Raw genomic sequence first — 20,819 nt, forward strand, 5'->3', positions numbered from 1 at the left:
ATTTACAAATCTGTTTAACTTTCCGGAGCCAGTTGATATATATATATAAAAAGTTTTTGCCTGGAATACCCCTTTAATTGCAAGTACGACTGCCTGTAGAATTGTAGAAATCCAGGCTCTATCTATAAGAGAACCTTACGTGACTGTCTCAGATGACTCTGAGGTTGGACGCTGCTTTTTTTTTTTTTTTGCCAAAAGTTGTTTCTAATTTCCACAGATCTCAAGAGATTGTCTTTTTGTAACAATCCGAGGAATGATCAAGAAATGTTTTTTCGCAACTTAGATGTAAGGCTGCATTCACACTGCGGTTGGAGAGTACGGCTGCCGGGTCCGGCTGGGGGAGGGGAAAACCGTGCGCTCCCGTACCCCAGCCGGACCGACGCCAAACTCCATTGACTTTAATGAGCCGACCAGAGACTCCGGTCTCATATACGGTTTTGTGACCGGACCTAAAACCGTAGTTTACTGCACAAAACCGGATATGGGCCAGAACTGAGCCGATAGGAGTCTCTGTTTGACTCTGGTTGGCTCATTAAAGTCAATGGAGTTTGGCGTCGGTCCGGCTGGGGTACGGGAGCGCACGGTTTTCCCCTCCCCAGCCGGACCCGGCAGCCGTACTCTCCAACCACAGTGTGAATGCAGCCTTGGAAGATGTCTTCTAAGATATTTGGAAGTAATAACAATTTACTTCTTCAGTTCCAGGGGCCTAAGAAAGGCAAAAAAGCCTCTAAAGGTTCACACATCCAAAGGAGATCGAGTCCTAAAAGGATTGAAGGCTCATTCCACTAGGGCCATGTCTGCTGCATCTATTGACCAGATCTGCGGAGCTGTTTAGTCTTGTCTAGTCTTGTCTAGTCTTGTCTAGTCTTGTCTAGTCTTGTCTAGTCTTGTCTAGTTCCAATACCTTATTCAAACATTATAGGCTTGACCCCTCAGACATCCAGGCCCTTTCTTTTGGTAGGAAAGTGTTCCACGCTGTTGTCCCTCCCTAATTAGTCTATTTCGTGTTTGTCTGGTGGCTCCAGACAAGCAATACAAGTCTATGGAGCACCAACCTGTGCACCAACTTTAGGAGAACTGCAAATTAGAGATAAAGCCTGCAGAGCAAAATTATACATCATATACAAGATATAGAACAAACAGAAAAAGTCCTGCTCCCAGCTTAACCACAGTCCCTGAAACAGGTTCCCTTCAAAGTGCCCGATCATTTTGATTACTATCCAATTATCATTACTATCAGTCTTGATGTGTCCCGGTCATTACAGAAGATGAGTTCTACAGTAAGCCTACGGGGCCCGTCTCCTGCGGTGAGCCTCCTGACCAGGGGGCCGACACTTGCAGGTCCCTCCCCGGCAAATGCAAAAGAACCATCCCGGACTGTTCATTACATCATATGAACGGATTCTGCGAACTGAGCTATGGACGCAGATGTACAGAGTCCTAAGTCACTTTGGTTACCAAGATGGCTCCATCCCAGAACAAAAAGCCATTCATTCTTTGCCACTAGGTGTCTCCCTTCCCTGCAGTGATGAAAGCCTGGACAGGGTGCATGCATTCTGAGCCTGTCTGCCTCCTCCAGATGAGCCAGCTTTGCTTAAAAGGTCAATCAATGCTTCCCTGTTATCACCCATAAAGTAATAGGCAAATGTCCTTTGGGTAAAGCTTTTGCTACTGTATGTACACAGTGCCGCCTCCTGAATGTAATCATCATTATCAGCTGTTTTCATCTTAGGCTAGGGCAGGCATAGACAATCTATTGCACTGCAGATGTTTTGGACTACATCTCCCATGATGCTCTTACAGCCAAACTGCTGCCAAATCATCATGGCAGATGTAGTCCAAAACATCTACAGTGCCAAAGGTTGCCTATGCATGGGCTAGAGTTTCCCTTTGTAATATAACCCCTGTGACCCTTTCTGCTTAATATTAGTGCATCAATAACCCACTAGTCCCCACACATGCCATCATACCATAGCAGAGAGGAGTAGGTGCTGTGCTGTGATTTGCCAGAGGACTAAGGGGCAAGGAATGGGGTATGTACTATTGGCAAACCAGTCCAGTTATAGTCCTGCCACCTAAAGTGGAGAGAATGTGAAATAGTTGTGCCCCTTGTGCTCTAAGGGGCCTGAAAACAGCGGTGGGCGCCCAAACATTACTCTGAAGGGTTAATCTAACAAAACCAGGCAGGTTCTTAAAGGGGTACTCCACTGTCCCAGCTTTCGGAATATTTTATTCCGAGCGCTGCATGCGGGCTGCGGGGGTCGTGATGTCTTTGCCACACCCCTCATGATATCACGTCACGCCCCCTCAATGCAAGTCTATGGGAGGGGGCGTGGCTGTGACATTACTACCCCCGCCGCCTGCACCCAGCGTTCAGCTGTAGTGTCCTTATTCATGTCGGTTCCGTCTTATAGATGCGCTGATTTTCCGCACCTTCTTTTTACAACAATATCCTCCGACTCCTTTGGGAATCACCAGCGCGGTTGGACACAATAATGGGTAGATCCTGCGGTAGTCGATGACCGTTCTCCATGTGTGATACAACTTATTATTCAACATGCAACTCGTTTTCACTTCTTTGTGCAGTGTTCTCAATCATTACACTGGCTTCAGTGTGATTCACTCCTGACAGGATGTTGTGTAGTCCTTTCATATTCAGCATGGTGGTGTCTCAGCAGCATCCAGCTCCTGCCTCTCTTCTGACAGGAAGTCATGTTAGTCCTTTGATAGTCAGTATGGTGTTGTCTCAGCAGCTCCCTCACTTCTCCCTCACTCTCCTGACAGGAAGTTGAGTAGTCCTCTCATTATCAGTGTAGTGTTTTCTCATCATCTCCCCAGCTCCTCCCTCTCTTCTAACAGGATGTTGTGTAGTCCTCTCATCATCAGTGTAGTGTTGTCTCATCAGCTCCCTGGCTCTCCCTTTCATCTAATAGGATGTTGTGTAGTCCTCTCATTGTCAGTTTGGTATTGACTAAGCAGCTTTAAGCTCTTTCCTCTCTCCTGATAGGAAGTTATGTAGTCCTCTCATTGTCAGCATGGTTTTGTCTCAGCGGCGCTCCAGCTCCTCCGTTTCTCATGACAGGAAGTTGTGTAGTCCTCTCATTATCAGTGTAGTGTTGTCTTGTCAACTCCTTGGCTCCTCCCTCTCTCCTGAGACGACTCGTCATCCTCTGCTGTCTCAGGAGGCGTGGCTGGATCTAGTCTCTATGCTCTAGCTCCACCCCTTGAGTGATGTCATCACCTGACCAACCCCTCCAGCCTACATCACCATCTCCCTGTCATATAGGTATAAATCTTTATTGGGGCATTTAGGGAAGAATTAGTTGGGTCTATACCATGCAGTATTAAGGGTCGGGTCACGTGCCGTATTTTGCTGCTACGTATTGAAGTCAAAGGGGGAGATTTATCAAAACCCGTCCAGAGGAAAAGTGGCTGAGTTGCCCATAGCAACCAATCAGATCGCTGCTTTCATTTTTTTGAAAAGGCCTCTGAAAAATGAAAGGAGTGATCTGATTGGTTGCTATGGGCAGGTTTTGATAAACCTCCCCCAATGGGTAGCAAAATACGCAGCCAAATATGGCACATGTGACCCGACCCTTAAAGGGGTACTCCGCTCCTAGACATCTTATAAGATGTCTGATCGTGGGGGTCCCACCTCTGGGGACCCCCACAATCAACGTGCTGCACCTGGCGTCGGTTTAGAGCATTGGGTGCAGCGCCGGAGGCTCGTGACCTCACGGCCATTCAGTGCAAGTCTATGGAGGGGGCGTGATCTGACAGTCATCCGGCACGGAGCAAAGTTCGCTCCATGCACCGGATGTCTGGAGTGCCGCAGTCGAGATCACAGGGGTTGCCAGCGGCGGGACCCCCCGCGATCTGACATCTTATCTCCTATCCTTTGCATAGGGGGTAAGATGTCTAGGGGCGGAGTACCCCTTTAAGCTGAATAACTTCCAGGTTGAAGAGTTGCTCTGCACTACAATTCCCACAATGCATTGCTTTCCATCAGCTTTTCATCACAGTCCTCCAACCCTGCCCGCCCAGAGCCGCTGCAGACTATTGCTCTGAAGTGAGTAAATCTGCAGAATCTGCTGTATTCATTCCCTGTCTGCTCCTCTGTCTGTGACATTGTTTAGCACAAGGCAGCATGCCTCATTCATGGGGTGGGGCTTGTGATCAGAGTCAAGATACAGCCATGCCCCCTCCCAGAATGATGTGCTGTCTGAGGAGGGAGGGAGGAGCCTGGGAGCTGCTAAGACAATGCCACACTGACAATTAAAGGACTACACAACTTCCTGTTTGTTGTTAGTCGTTCACGGGAGTATTGGGAGGGCCTTCTAAACTCTGGTGACAGGCTGACAACATTATTACAATATTCCCATTTCGCATGTACCGTGTGTCATATACAGCAGTGGGAGGATATTCAAGAACGAGGTTGGGTGTAATTGGGCATGGCTGAGGGTTTGGTTAGGGGTGTGGTTAGAGGGCGTGGCCTGTCCCGTTTTGCTCTCAGCAAAAGTTTTGATGTATAGAAGCTACACAACATTCTGTCAGAAGAAAGGGAAGAGGCGGGAGCTACTGAGACAACATCACACTGACAATGAGAAGACTACACAACTTCCCGTCAGGAGAGAAGAAAGCGCTGGGAGCTGCTGAGACAACACCACACTTACAGTGAGAAAACTACATAACTTACTTTCAGGAGAGTGAGGAACTGGGCGCTGCTAAGACAACACCACACTGACAATGAGAGGACTACACAACTTTACCATAACACTTTATTAGTAAGTTGTATATATACTGAGGTGATCATTTTATTGAAATAATATGTTATGATATTGGAATACTCCTTTAATACATTAGGGGCATCTTACGCCAATGTTTTTCCACCATCTCCATTCATCTGTGTGCACGCTGTGTTATACGGTGTAAATATTGTTTGTATAGTGATAGATTTCTTATTATTATTAAAGGGGTACTCCGGTGGAATTATTTGTTTTAAATCAATTGGTGCCCAAAAGTTAAACAGATTTGTAAATTATTTCTATATTAAAGTCTTAACCCTTTCTATACTTATAAGCTGCTGTATGCTCCACAGGAAGTTGTGTAGCAGGAGAGGTTTTCTATGGGGATTTTCTCCTGCTCTGGACAGTTCCTGACATGGACAGAGGTGTCAGCAGAGAGCACTGTGGTCAGACTGGAAAGAACTACACAACTTCCTATGGAGCATACAGCAGCGGATAAACAGATTTGTAAATTACTTCTATATAAAAATGTAAATCCTTCCAGTACTTATCAGCTGCTGTAGGCTTCACAGGAAGTTGTGTAGTCCTTTCCAGTCTGACCACAGTGCTCTCTGCTGACACCTCTGTCCGTGTCAGGAACTGTCCAGAGAAGGAGAGGTTTTCTATGAGGATTTGTTCTGGCTCAGACAGTTCCTGACGTGGACAGATAACATTTTAATAATTATTCAATTACAATAGCTTTTTTCCTATTACATTTTAATGAGTCTTTATTTCCGAGCCCCCCCATATGCCCGGGCCATGTAACAATCAGAGCGAAGAGCCGAACGGTCGTCACTTGTTATCACACATCTAATATGGCTTCTCCCCCGGGTCCAGGATTTGGGGGTTCAGGTTGTGGGGGGACTCCGACTCCTTATTTGTCGTCATTTATTATTTCTTCATAGAAAAAACACAAGGCCTAAAATACAACATTTCTGCCCTTTATATTTCTCGTTCCCTTTGAATCTGGATTCGAATGAAAAATTGCAACAAAACGCTGTGTGTGAACTCCCCCCCTATAAGTGTGGGGTCACACGGGCGTATTCCACACCCGTTGAAGTCAATAGGTAACAAAATCATCCGCAGAAAATACGGCACTAAGAGGGATTAAAGGGGCATTCGGGTAAAAACATTTTATCCCCTATTCAAAGGATCGGGGATAAGATGTCTGATCCCGAGGGGCCCCCGCGATCTCCCTGCAGCACCCGCATTCTATGGGTGCGGAATCTCCAGTTTCGGAAACCTCCGGGTTTCCGGGACTGGGGACGTAACATCACGCCCCCTCCATTCATGTCTATGGGAGGGGGCGTTATGCCCCCTCCCATAGACATGAGTGGAGGGGGCGTGGCATGACATCACGTCCCCAGTCGCAGAAATCGGAGGTTTCCGAAACTTGAGATGCAGCCCCGCAAGGAGATCCCAGCAGCGGACCCCCCGCGATCAGACATCTTATCCTCGATCCTTTGGATAGGGGATAAGATGTTTTTGCCCGAAATACCCCTTTAACCCTTTACATCAGAGATAACAACTATAATCACATTTCCAGACCAAATAAAGTGTTAAAGGGGTACTCCGGTGGAAATTTTTGTTTATTTTATTTTTAATTTAATTTATTTAAATGTTTTCATATCAACTGGCTCCAGAAAGTTCAACAGTTTTGTAAATTACTTCTATATATATATATATAAAAATGTTAATCCTTCCAGTACTTAACTTTCTGTAGTCAGTTGATATGATAAAAGAAACAAATGAAATAAAACATTTATTAAAAAATGTTTTCCACTGGAGTACCCCTTTAACACTTTATTTGGTCAAGACATGTGAAAAAAAATCAGTAAAAAAAACAGTGTGTCTCCAGCTGTTGCTAAATGACAACTTTTGGGCATGCTGGGAGTTGTAGTTTTGCAACAGCTGGAGACACACTGTCTTTTTTTTACAGATTTTTTTTTTACTGATCAAAGAGACATGTTTAGTCGTAAAAAGAAATGTTGGTCTTTTCCGTTAAAGCAGTTTTTTTTTCCAAACAGTGTGTCCCTGGCTGTTGCAAAACTACAACTCCCAGCATGCCTGGACAGCCAAAGGCATGTCTGTATCCTCCAGAGGATCCAGTCCCTGAAAAGTAAATCACGGCTTCCCTATTATCCCCTCCACACTGTCCCTGAAAAGTAAATCACGGCTTCCCTATTATCTCCTCCACACTGTCCCTGAAAAGTAAATCACGGCTTCCCTATTATCTCCTCCACACTGTCCCTGAAAAGTAAATCACGGCTTCCCTATTATCTCCTCCACACTGTCCCTGAAAGGTAAATCGAGCCTTCCTTCTCATCTCACCCCTTAGTGCAGTGGTCATCACATTACAGCCCTCCAGCTGTTGCATAACCCAAACTCCAGGCATTCCCGGACAGCCAAAGTCCTGTCTGCCCCCTCCAGAAGATCCACACCGTCTCTGAAAGGTAAATCATGTATTTTTTTTGTTTTTTTTGTTTTCTGTTTTTTAATCAGTAAATAAATAAATAAAAAAAGGTAAATGAGAGGTCGGAGGGTGTTGTAGGAATAAGGGGCGTCCGGTGGTTTCTTGTACAGGATCCTTTATTTACAGCAGGTTTTACAAGCTTTCCATACGTAGACACAATAGAGTTTGCACACACGGGTATATACCGTAGATCCACCTGAGTTTGGCGATCGCCGTCGTGTTATTACTAAGACCTCACATCCCACAACACAAGGAACAGACCCGGAGCAGCACATTTATCTGTACTGAAATAAGGTATTTAAAAAAAGTTAGAAAACATTTTTTTTTAATCTTTATCTGTAATTACATCCCTCATATTTACATACAGCGTCTCGTCTCTGACCTCGCGTAAATAAGTGACGTCTACCAGACCGGCGACCGGTGCGGAACGAGGAGGTGACGGCGGGAACCGCGGGGGTGGGGAAAAGGCTTAGAGAACAATGCGGGGCTGCGTGAGCAGGACGGTGCGTATACCGCCGCGCTTGGGGTGGTCGTCTGCACGTACGCCATTTTTATTCAGGTGCTCACGTTTTTTGGGTTGATTCCAGGGGGTCCCATGAATTTCGACAGGATTTTAGAAAATTTGGGCTATGTTCACACAGCGTAAAATCCAGACGCCTTTTTTTGTGTGTGCATTTTGGGTGACGGTCTTTTGCACCGATTAAAGGGGTACTCCACTGGCCAGCGTTGGGAACATTTAGATCCGGACACTGTGCGGGGTTTGCCACGCCCCCTCATGATGTCAGGCCACGCCCCCTCAATGCAAGCCTATGGGAGGGGTCATGGCGGCCTCCTCCCATAGACTTGCATTGAGGGGGCGCGATGTGATGTCACGAGGTTAAACGTAAACAAAAACGCGGTGCGAGCCCATGAAGGGAGCGCCAACATATACGGAGATCAGCGGGCGCCATTCCTTTCAGTGGCACCTAGCGACTCGGGCTGTATACGCTGATTTCGGTCAATTCCAAAGCGCTGTGTGTTGCCTTGTCGAGCCGGCAGAGCGCGGACGTCCGGAACGGATTTACTAGGCCCAATTGAAAGGAATGGCACCTGCTGCGCTGGCATCTAAATATTGGCGGTCGTGCCAGTGGATACCTGTGACGCAGTGTGAATGCGGCCTTCGCTTATGACAGTGTTTCCCAACCAGTGTGCCTCCAGGTGTTGCAAAACTACATCTCCCAGCATGCCCAGACAGCTAAAGGCCTGTGTACCACCTCCATAGGATCCATATATTCCCTGAAAGGTAAATCTAGGCTTCCCTTTCATCTCAGCAGTCCCTGGACACCCAAGAGACCAAGACATTTCTCCTATGATAAATGTGTTACAACCAGGGTGTCTCCAGCTGTTGCAAAACTACAACTCCCAGCATGCCCGGACAGCTAAAGGCCTGTGTACCACCTCCATAGGATCCACATATTTCCTGAAAGGTAAATCTAGGCTTCCCTTTCATTTCAGCAGTCCCTGGACACCCAAGAGACCAAGACATTTCTCCTATGATAAATGTGCTACAACCAGGGTGCCTCCAGCTGTTGCAAAACTACAACTTCCAGCATGCCCAGACAGCCAGGGTGCCTCCAGCTGTTGCAAAACTACAACTTCCAGCATGCCCAGACAGCCAGGGTGCCTCCAGCTGTTGCAAAACTACAACTCTCAGCATGCCCGGACAGCCGTTGGCTGTCCGGGCATGCTGGGAGTTGTAGTTATGCAACAGCTGGAGGCACCCCTGGTTGGGAAACACTGACCTATCCTATATATACTACTATATAGTCCAACATGCTGGGAGTTGTAGTTTTCGTTTGGGGCAGCTGCTGAGCCACAGGCTGTATCAGGGCATGCTGGGAGTTGTAGTTAGTCAATAACTGCAACTCCCGAATTTGCTGGAAAAAAAAAGCAATCAAAAAGTCCCATCAAAATAAAAATGTGGCGCAATAAATGACCCTGATACAGGTCGTATATAAGGAGAAATAAATACGTTATAGGGGTCAGAATAGGATAAAATTTCCCCCGCATATGTGTATCCTGTGATGTCACGCATATATAATTAATTATGCAAATTAGCATGGCCGGTATTTTTTGCAAGAAAGGGGGCGACCCTAACCCAGCCCCTTGTGCAAGTAAGTACCTGGCACCCATGACCCTTAGTACCTGGCGCACATACCCCCCCCCATCACCTGGCACCCATGACCCCCAGTACCTAGAGCACATACCCCCCTGCACCTGGCGCACATAGCCCCCCATCACCTGGCACCCATGACCCCCAGTACCTAGCGCACATACCCCCCCAGCACCTGGCGCACATACCCCCCCCCAGTACCTAGAGCACATACCCCCCCAGCACCTGGCGCACATACCCCCCCCCAGCACCTGGCGCACATACCCCCCCAGCACCTGGCGCACATAGCCCCCAGCACCTGGCGCACATACCCCCCCAGCACCTGGTGCACATACCCCCCCAGCACCTGGCGCACATACCCCCCCCAGCACCTGGCGCACATACCCCCCCCAGCACCTGGCACACATACCCCCCCCAGCACCTGGCGCACATACCCCCCCAGCACATGGCGCACATACCCCCCCAGCACCTGGCGCACATACCCCCCAGCACCTGGCGCACATACCCCCCCAGCACCTGGCGCACATACCCCCCCAGCACCTGGCGCACATACCCCCCCCAGCACCTGGCGCACATACCCCCCCCAGCACCTGGCGCACATACCCCCCCAGCACCTGGCGCACATACCCCCCCAGCACCTGGCGCACATACCCCCCCAACACCTGGTGCACATACCCCCCCAGCACCTGGCGCACATACCCCCCAGCACCTGGCGCACATACCCCCCCAAGCACCTGGCGCACATACCCACCCAGCACCTGGCGCACATACCCACCCAGCACCTGGCGCACATACCCACCCAGCACCTGGCGCACATACCCCCCCAAGCACCTGGCACACATACCCACCCAGCACCTGGCACACATACCCACCCAGCACCTGGCGCACATACCCCCCCCAGCACCTGGCGCACATACCCCCCAGCACCTGGCGTACATACCCCCCCCAGCACCTGGCGCACATACCCCCCCATCACATACGTCCCTGATGTCCGGAGCACTAGCAGTCTGTTCATAGGTCACCATGGAATATTATTACAGCATATGACTAAAGGTTCGGCTTCCGCTCTCCCTCGGTGCAGATTAGGCGTGCGCTTCCTCCTCCAGACCAGTCACCGCTGTTTCACGTTATAAAATGATAAATAATACTTCAGGGTTTTTTTTTTTTTTTTTATGTCTTCTGAGAATCCATCCGACACTCCAGTCAGGGAGGCAGAATATAGGAGTCCATACGCAGAACCGTCGCCGTTCCTCCTCACAAGTCACAAGCCGCCACGTGCAGCTGCAAGGAAAGAAGAGAGAGAGAAGTGTTACGTGTGGTGCGCACAGAATCGTGTTACTCAGGTGGCGATATTCATACAGTGCGCCGACGCTTATGCGTAGAGATATATTCACCATTTGGCACAACTTGTCCTTGGACGGCCCATAAACCCGCCCGGTGACCCTAAGGGCCCTTGCACCCTGAGTAAATTCAGTGGATCGGAATCGATTTGCGTGGGCGGAGCTGGGACAGACCTCCCGTTATAAATGCAGTTTTTGGCTAAGTTCACACTGGGGGAGATTCTCAAAGAATTACAAAAAGTAGCGACCACATTTTCAAAGAGCTTTTGTGCCGCGGTTTACACCGTTCACGTCAGTTTTGTAAAAGTGGGTGTGTCCACGTATATTGTCCACGTATATTGTCCACGTATATTGTCCACGTATATTGTCCACGTATATTGTCCACGTATATTGTCCACGTATATTGTCTGCTTTACATGATATTTTCAAAGCCCATGAGACCGGATTACATCAAAAATATGGTGTGAATTTCAGATGGTGTAAAAAACAATAAAAACATTATTTATATATATATATATTATTCCTGTATTGTATTATTCTAATTGTTACACATCCACACCGTCTATCTGGTGTAGGATTCTATTGTGGTACTTGTAGTCCGCTGCAGGCATCCTCCATTGTATGCATTTTTGTGCTGGGGATCGCCCCTAGCAACGGACTACAAGGGCAGGATCTGCTCCCCCAGTATAAATGCACAACTGCATTTGGGGTTATGCACCTCCAGCCATTTGAGACCACGTTTTTTGTTGTTATTTAGGCGTGCAAATGAGTAGTGGTGCATACAATGTATCTACCGGGCTGCTCAGTTTACAGGAGCAGAGTCACCTATCTTTTGACAGGAGTCCCTGCTTCTGTAAGAAACTGAATCTGAACTGAATTAGACAGGACTAACGTCAAATGGCAGGAGTAACTGAGTTACGAGGCATAAACGGTGAATAGGTCAGGCCATCCAGAGGTAGGCCTGACATACGGCACTGCTGTACGTGCTCTGCACTTACCCCATCAATTAAGAGAGTAGACATACAATGTTTACAGGAGCAGGGACTTCTATCTTTTGACAGGAGTAACTGAGTGATGAAGCATACACAGTTATGTCAGGCCATCCAGAAGTAGGTGGCAATACTGAATGCGTTCTGCACTTAGCCCAGCAATTGGTAAGACGTACAATGTATCTGTCTGGCTGCTAAGTTTACAGGAGCAGGGACTTCTATCTTTTGACTGGAGTAACTGAGTAGCGAGGCAAACGCAATGAATATGTCAGGTTATCCAGATGTAGGCCTGACATACGACACCGCTGTACGTGCTCTGCACTCAGTCCAGCAATTGAGTAGACGTGCAATGTATCTGTCTAGCTGCTCGATTTACAGGAGCAGGGACTTCTATCTTTTGACCAGAGTCCCTGCTCTACTCCTGTAGGAAACTGAATTAAATGAGCTTGAAGTGAGTTTCGGAAGGTTCGCTCGTCTCTAGGGAAGCCTCTTGTAGGCACATACGGGCTATAAATATCAGATCCTTTATACAAGGGATGAATGAGCTGCGGAGGAAACTGGGTATTATGTAGAAAATTGAGGGATTGAATGAACGTTTTTCCCTTTCACAGCTGAGGAGGTAGAAATAATCCAGGATAATTACCGGGTTATTATGAATGTGCCGTACGCTTTCACACGTGCCATTAAATAGAAAATAAAAAATGAAACAAAAAGAATCCTAAAATTGTTCCTGTATAATTCTCCTCCCTGTCCTCTCTACTCCTGTCTTAAAGGGGTACTCCGCCCACAGACATCTTATCCCCGATGGCAGGGGTTCCACTGCTGGGACCCCCCCCCCCCCCGCCCCACGATCTCCATGCAGCACCCGGAATTCTAAACAGTATGTTTAGAACGCTGGGTTTGGGTGGCCGGAGACGTCACGCCCCCTCCATTCATGTCTATGGGAGGGGGCGTGATGGCAGTCACTCCCCCTCCCATAGACATGAATGGAGGGGGCATGGCGTGAAGTCACAAGGGGGCGTGGCGTGATGTCACATCTCCGGCCGCCCAAACCCAGCATGGGTGCAGCACAGAGATTGCGGGGGTCACATCAGCCGGACCCATAATCAGACATCTTATCCCCTATAGATGTCTGTGGGCGGAGTACCCCTTTAACTTCAGGAACTGCATCACAATGGCCTGTGTGAACGCCGCCTTAGAGGAATGTACCTTGTTAGTGCAGAGATGAGTTTGTGTAGTGGCTGTTCTCCTGTAAGACAAAGATGGGAAATAGTGAGGCCGACCTTTCTTCCTCCTGCCAGTCCCCACCGGTCCCCACCAGTCCCCACCAGTCCCCACCGGTCCCCACCAGTCCCCACCTGTCCCCACCGGTCCCCACCAGTCCCCACCGGTCCCCACCAATCCCCACCTGTCCCCACCGGTCCCCACCGGTCCCCACCAGTCCCCACCGGTCCCCACCAGTCCCCACCGGTCCCCAACAGTCCCCACCATTCTCCACCAGTCTTCTATCTAACCGATAGGGCCTATTCACACCAAGGATTTTCAGAGCGGAATCCAGCGGAAAAATTCTGCCTGAAAATTCCGGCGCAGCAGCCTCCAATTGTTTCCAACAGGATTCTACTGCACCTTGCACATGGCGGAAAACTCTGCAGCGGAAATTCAAATTTTGGACTCAAACGGGTTCATAATTTCAGCAGAATCCTATGGGAAATACATTGCCGTCTATGGAGATGGCGCATTATCTATGAAGCCGGCGCCTGCCGTGCGCAGAATGTCCGCCCAGAATTTGAAACCTAGAAAAATGCAGATTTTTTTTTTTTTTGCCAATTTGTCACAATATTTCACAAAAACCATCGACGTATCAACAAAAATTACCATGAATATAAAGTACAAGATTTGAAAAATGTGGCCCGGCCATTATAGGGGTACACCGGTGTGAAAAACTATTTTAATATCAACTGGAGCCAAAAAGTTGAAGAGATTTGTAAATTACTTCTATTTAAAAATCTTAATCCTTCCAATACTTATCAGCTGCTGTATACTACAGAGGAAGTTGAGTTGTTATTTTCTGTCTGACCACAGTGCTCTCTGCTGACACCTCTGTCCATGTCCCGTGTAGGAGCAAATCCCCATAGCAAACCTCTCCTGCTCTGGACAGTTCCTGACATGGACAGAGGTGTCAGCAGACTGGAAAGAACTACACAACTTCCTGTGGAGCATACAGCAGCTGATAGATACTGCAAGGATTAATATTTTTAAATAGAAGTCATTTACACATCTGTAGAACTTTCTGCCACCAGTCGATAAAAAATAAATAAATAGTTTTGCACTGGATGTATCCCTTTAAGGTCAACACAGGACGCAAGACTTCTTCCTCCGGGAAACCCCTTTAATACAGCGAAAGAAAAAGTAGAAGACGCGACTCCGCTCACCGCCCAACGTGGACGCGTTCCAAGGACAAGGCAGTATCCCATGGTGCGTTTTATGCTCGGGCTATAAGGCGGGCCGTATCCTGTAGATATTTCAACTTGAAAGAAAAGGTGGCGTCCAGCTCCCAAACGAAATTTTGGGTAAAAGCTTTAAAACTTTATGTTCATTCGATTTGCGTTAAAATAGAAACAAGGGCAAAAGAAATAGTAGTAGAATAGAAGTGTATGGCCGACGCCTTTTATGAATTGCCATGACTAAGAGCTGTATATAGCTCGAAACGCGTCGGCCGGAGGCACTTGTCTTTTATAAATTGCCATGACTAAGAGCTGCATATAGCTAGAAACGTGTCGGCTGGAGACACTTGCCTTTTATGAATTGCCATGACTAAGAGCTGTATATAGCTAGAAACACGTTGGCCGGAGGCACTTGCCTTTTATGAATTGCCATGACTAAGAGCTGTATATCGCTCAAAACAAGTTGGCTAGAGGCACTTGCCTTTTATGAATTGCCATGACTAAAAGCTGTATATAGCTCAAAACGAGTTGGCCGGAGGCACTTGCCTTTTATGTATTGCCATGACTAAGAGCTGTATATAGCTTGAAACACGTCGGCTGGAGCCACTTGCCTTTTATGAATTGCCATGAGTAAGAGCTGTACATAGCTAGAAACGCGTTGGCCGGAGGCACTTGCCTTTTATGTATTGCCATGACTAAGAGCTGTATATAGCTTGAAACACGTCGGCCGGAGCCACTTGCCTTTTATGAATTGCCATGACTAAGAGCTGTACATAGCTAGAAACACGTTGGCCGGAGGCACTTGCCTTTTATAAATTGCCATGACTAAGAGCTGTATATAGCTAGAAACGCATTCGCCAGAGGCACTTGCCTTTTATGAATTGCCATGACTAAGAGCTGTATATAGCTCAAAATGCATAGACAAGACGCACGTGCCTTTTATGAATTGCCATGACTAAGAGCTGTATATAGCTCAAAGTGCGTCAACCGGAGGCACTTGCCTTTTATAAATTGCCATGACTAAGAGATGTATATAGCTCAAAACACGTCGGACGGAGGCACTTGCCTTTTATGACTTGCTATGACTAAGAGCTGTATATAGCTGGAAACACGTCAGGCAGAGGCACTTGCCTTTTATGAATTGCCATGACTAAGAGCTGTATATAGCTCGAAGCGCGTCGGCCCTTCAATTTTACTACTCTGTCTTTTGTTTTTAAGCTTTTACCAGAAATTTAGTCTGGGAGCTGGACACCACCATCTCTTTCAAGTTAATACCCATTTAAGGCCAGGTTCGCAGGTTGGAATTTCCGTGCGAAATTCCGCATTGGAAATCTGCACGGAGATTCGGCTGCAGCAGAGTCCCATTGAGTTCTGAGGACCCAGCACGGAATGCTTAGGCATCCATGAGACGTGCATTCCTGTGCGGTCCTAGTGCCAGCATGTTGCCTGCAATCTGTGGACTGCCCGCGGGGAGATTTTCCGTGTGGACATTCCTTATAGTACAATGTGAGATCACAAGCTGACATCTCGCGCGTCATGTGTCATAATTCTTGGAGATGGTCCGAGATCCTATGGAGACTATTTACCACTAGTCCTGACACCAGTCGGCACTGTATGCGCCAATGCGCGCTCCATTCTAGCTCTGGTTGGTGTCTGGACTTTTGCGGCAGCACCGGTATCAGAACCTGTGAGCGATACTTCATAGGTGTCACGGGGAATCTCGGTCTGTCAGAGCAGCAATATTTGCGCCACTTTCTCTCAAGTAAAATGTGGGACGTTTGGGCGTCATTACTGTATCGATGTCACTTGTCATTGATCGGTTATAGGGGAAGATTAATTAAAACCTGTGCAGAGGAAAAGTTGCCCAGTTGCCCATAGCAACCAATCAGATCGCTTCTTTCCTTTTTAAAAGGCCTCTGCAAAGTGAAAGCAGCGATCTGATTGGTTGCCATGGGCATCTTTTCCTCTGCACCGGCCTCGATACATCTCCCCCATAGTATTCTTGTGTTTACAGCGCAGTTCATACCAGGTCGTCTGTGCAGTCGTCGTGTACGAGCTCCTCTCCTTCATCTCCATTAAGAGGCTCCTCCGTGACAGTGTCGCCCGCCTCCGATGTGCTGTCCTCCTGGGAGAATTCACTCCGGCTGCAGTCGGATTTCTTCCTTGACGCGATGGCTGGGGGTGAGCGGCAGATGGTCGCATGAATAAAATATATAAGGACAATAGTTTACTATTAATGGCGCACATTATTCTTCACCAAATCTACCCAGAAAATGAGAGCAGATTCAAGCCAGCTCCTCCTGCTCTATAACCTGATACCTGCAGATTGTACTGTATTGTATATATCATCTGCTCAGCTCCTCCTGCTCTATAACATGTTACCTGCAGATTGTACTGTATTGTATATATCATCTGCTCAGCTCCTCCTGCTCTATAACCTGATACCTGTAGATTGTACTGTATTGTATATATCATCTGCTCAGCTGCTCCTGCTCTATAACCTGATACCTGTAGATTGTACTGTATTGTATATATCATCTGCTCAGCTCCTCCTGCTCTATAACATGTTACCTGCAGATTGTACTGTATTGTACATATCATCTGCTCAGCTCCTCCTGCTCTATAACATGTTACCTGCAGATTGTACTGTATTGTACATATCATCTGCTCAGCTCCTCCTGCTCTATAACATGATACTTGCAGATTGTACTGTATTGTGAATATCATCTGCTCAGCTCCTCCTGCTCTATAATCTGACACCAGTAGATTGTACTGTATTGTATAAATCCTCTGCTCAGCTCCTCCTGCTCTATAATCTGATACCTGTAGATTGTACTGTATTGTATAAATCCTCTGCTCAGCTCCTCCTGCTCTATAATCTGATACCTGTAGATTGTACTGTATTGTATATATCATCTGCTCAGCTCCTCCTGCTCTATAACCTGATACCTGCAGATTGTACTGTATTGTATATATCATCTGCTCAGCTCCTCCTGCTCTATAACCTGATACCTGTAGATTGTACTGTATTGTATATATCATCTGCTCAGCTCCTCCTGCTATATAACATGTTACCTGCAGATTGAACTGCATTGTATATATCATCTGCTCAGCTCCTCCTGCTCTATAACCTGATACCTGCAGATTGTACTGTATTGTATATATCATCTGCTCAGCTCCTCCTGCTCTATAACATGTAACCTGCAGATTGTACTGTATTGTGTATATATATATATATATATATCATCTGCTCAGCTCCTCCTGCTCTATAACATGTAACCTGCAGATTGTACTGTATTGTATATATCATCTTCTCAGCTCCTCCTGCTCTATAACATTATACCTGCAGATTGTACTGTATTGTATATATCATCTGCTCAGCTCCTCCTGCTCTATAACCTGATACCTACAGATTGTACTGTATTGTATATATCATCTGCTCAGCTCCTCCTTCTCTATAACATGTTACCTGCAGATTGTACTGTATTGTATATATTATCTGCTCAGCTTCTCCTGCTCTATAACCTGATACCTGCAGATTGTACTGTATTGTATATATCATCTGCTCAGCTCCTCCTGCTCTATAACATGATACATGCAGATTTTTCTGTATTGTATATATCTCATCTGCTCAGCTCCTCCTGCTCTATAACATGATACCTGCAGATTGTACTGTATTATATATATCATCTGCTCAGCTCCTCCTGCTCTGTAACATGATACCTGCAGATTGTACTGTATTGTATATATTATCTGCTCAGCTCCTCCTGCTCTATAACATGTTACCTGCAGATTGTACTATATTGTGTATATATCATCTGCTCAGCTCCTTCTGCTCTATAACATGTTACCTGCAGATTGTACTGTATTGTATATATATAATCTGCTCAGCTACTCCTGCTCTATAACATGATATCTGTAGATTGTACTGTATTGTATATATTATCTGCTCAGCTCCTCCTGCTCTATCACCTGATACCTGCAGATTGTACTGTATTGTATATATCATCTGCCCAGCTCCTCCTGCTCTATAACCTGATACCTGTAGATTGTACTGTATTGTATATATCATCTGCTCAGCTCCTCCTGCTCTATAACATGTTACCTGCAGATTGTACTGTATTGTACATATCATCTGCTCAGCTCCTCCTGCTCTATAACATGTTACCTGCAGATTGTACTGTATTGTACATATCATCTGCTCAGCTCCTCCTGCTCTATAACATGATACTTGCAGATTGTACTGTATTGTGAATATCATCTGCTCAGCTCCTCCTGCTCTATAATCTGACACCTGTAGATTGTACTGTATTGTATAAATCCTCTGCTCAGCTCCTCCTGCTCTATAACCTGATACCTGCAGATTGTACTGTATTGTATATATCATCTGCTCAGCTCCTCCTGCTCTATAATCTGATACCTGTAGATTGTACTGTATTGTATAAATCCTCTGCTCAGCTCCTCCTGCTCTATAACCTGATACCTGCAGATTGTACTGTATTGTATATATCATCTGCTCAGCTCCTCCTGCTCTATAATCTGATACCTGTAGATTGTACTGTATTGTATATATCATCTGCTCAGCTCCTCCTGCTCTATAATCTGATACCTGTAGATTGTACTGTATTGTATATATCATCTGCTCAGCTCCTCCTGCTCTATAACATGATACCTGCAGATTGTACTGTATTGTATATATTATCTGCTCAGCTCCTCCTGCTCTATAACATGTTACCTGCAGATTGTACTATATTGTGTATATATCATCTGCTCAGCTCCTTCTGCTCTATAACATGTTACCTGCAGATTGTACTGTATTGTATATATATCATCTGCTCAGCTACTCCTGCTCTATAACATGATACCTGCAGATTGTACTGTATTGTATATATCATCTGCTCAGCTCCTCTTGCTCTATAACATGTTACCTGCAGATTGTACTGTATTGTATATATCATCTGCTCAGCTCCTTCTGCTCTATAACATGTTACCTGCAGATTGTACTGTATTGTATATATCATCTGCTCAGCTCCTCCTGCTCTATAACATGATACCTGCAGATTGTACTGTATTGTATATATCATCTGCTCAGCTCCTCCTGCTCTATAACATGTTACCTGCAGATTGTACTGTATTGTATATATATCATCTGCTCAGCTCCTCCTGCTCTATAACATGTTACCTGCAGATTGTACTGTATTGTATATATCATCTGCTCAGCTCCTCCTGCTCTATAACATGTTACCTGCAGATTGTACTGTATTATATATATCATCTGCTCAGCTCCTCCTGCTCTATAACATGATACCTGCAGATTGTACTGTATTGTATATATCATCTGCTTAGCTCCTCCTGCTCTATAACGTGTTACCTGCAGATTGTACTGTATTGTATATATATATATATATATATATCTCATCTGCTCAGCTCCTCCTGCTCTATAACATGTTACCTGCAGATTGTACTGTATTGTATATATCATCTGCTCAGCTCCTCCTGCTCCATAACATGATACCTGCAGATTGTACTGTATTGTATATATCATCTGCTTAGCTCCTCCTGCTCTATAACGTGTTACCTGCAGATTGTACTGTATTGTATATATATATATATATCATCTGCTCAGCTCCTCCTGCTCTATAACATGTTACCTGCAGATTGTACTGTATTGTATATATCATCTGCTCAGCTCCTCCTGCTCTATAACATGTTACCTGCAGATTGTACTGTATTGTATATATCATCTGCTCAACTCCTCCTGCTCTATAACATGTTACCTGCAGATTGTACTGCATTGTATATATTATCTGCTCAGCTCGGAGCTGTACACTCGGCCTATTATGGTGTCAGTGTTTATGGATTAATAATTTGTTTAGTAGGACTTGAGTCTGATTCAACCAACCTGCACATGGCTTCTGTTCATCTGTGATCTGCTCCAGTCTCCCCAGTAGAGCGTCGATGTTGGTCTTGATCTGTGTGAGTTCGGACTTGATGGTCTGAATCTCATTGCGTCTTACTGCAAACAGCAAAGAGAACAGACAGAACAATGTCGCTGTTGTTTAGCAGGATGTTAAAGGGGTACTCCAGAGGAAAAGAAATGTTTTTAAATCTACTACTGTAGTTGCATTCTGACCACAGTGGTCTCTGCTGCCATCTCTGTCAATGGCAGGAACTGTCCAGAGCAGGAGCAAATCTCCACAGTAAACCCCTCCTGCTCTGGCCAATTCCTGACATGGACAGAGGTGGCAGCAGAGAGCACTGTGGTCAAACTGGAAAGAACAACTCGACTTCCTGTGAAACATACAACAGCTGATAAGTACTGGAAGGATTAAGATTTTTATATAGAAGTAAATTACAAATCTTTCTGACACTAGTTGATTTCCCCCCCCCCCCTCTGGAGTTCCCCTTTAAGCCTCTCCCAGGTCCCGCAGTCTGTACTTACATCTCAGCTTAGCTGCGTTGCCTGTAATGGCTGCTGATCTTGCTAACAGTTTGACCGGTAGTGCTGACTTTACCCTTCGTACGAGAGGCACGCTGACACGTGGCCGCTTCACTGGCACCGCCCGGGGCGCAGGCGACACTCTGCCTCGATACTCAAACAACCTGTACGGAAGAGACGATTAAGTCAGTCACATGA

At 46.3% G+C, this 20,819-nt stretch overlaps 1 protein-coding gene across 4 annotated transcripts in view; it reads right to left on the reverse strand.

Moving 5' to 3' along the window:
* Positions 1-10,361: 10,361 nt before the first annotated feature.
* RALY (RALY heterogeneous nuclear ribonucleoprotein) overlaps positions 10,362-20,819 on the reverse strand; it is a 201,088-nt gene continuing 190,630 nt past the window's right edge. For 3 of the 4 annotated variants that reach the window (XM_056547935.1, XM_056547932.1, XM_056547933.1), the window contains 5 exons: positions 20,625-20,785; positions 20,085-20,198; positions 16,209-16,357; positions 12,948-12,987; positions 10,362-10,690 (listed from right to left, as the gene is read on the reverse strand). In XM_056547935.1, coding sequence (XP_056403910.1) covers positions 12,952-12,987; positions 16,209-16,357; positions 20,085-20,198; positions 20,625-20,785 — 460 coding nt within the window. In that variant the 3' untranslated portion in view covers positions 10,362-10,690; positions 12,948-12,951. The remainder of the gene's footprint in view (positions 10,691-12,947; positions 12,988-16,208; positions 16,358-20,084; positions 20,199-20,624; positions 20,786-20,819) is intronic. The other variant, XM_056547934.1, reaches the window with a different exon arrangement.

This window comes from Hyla sarda, chromosome 12 (assembly GCF_029499605.1).
Source record: "Hyla sarda isolate aHylSar1 chromosome 12, aHylSar1.hap1, whole genome shotgun sequence".
In the NCBI taxonomy this organism is placed as follows: domain Eukaryota; kingdom Metazoa; phylum Chordata; class Amphibia; order Anura; family Hylidae; genus Hyla; species Hyla sarda.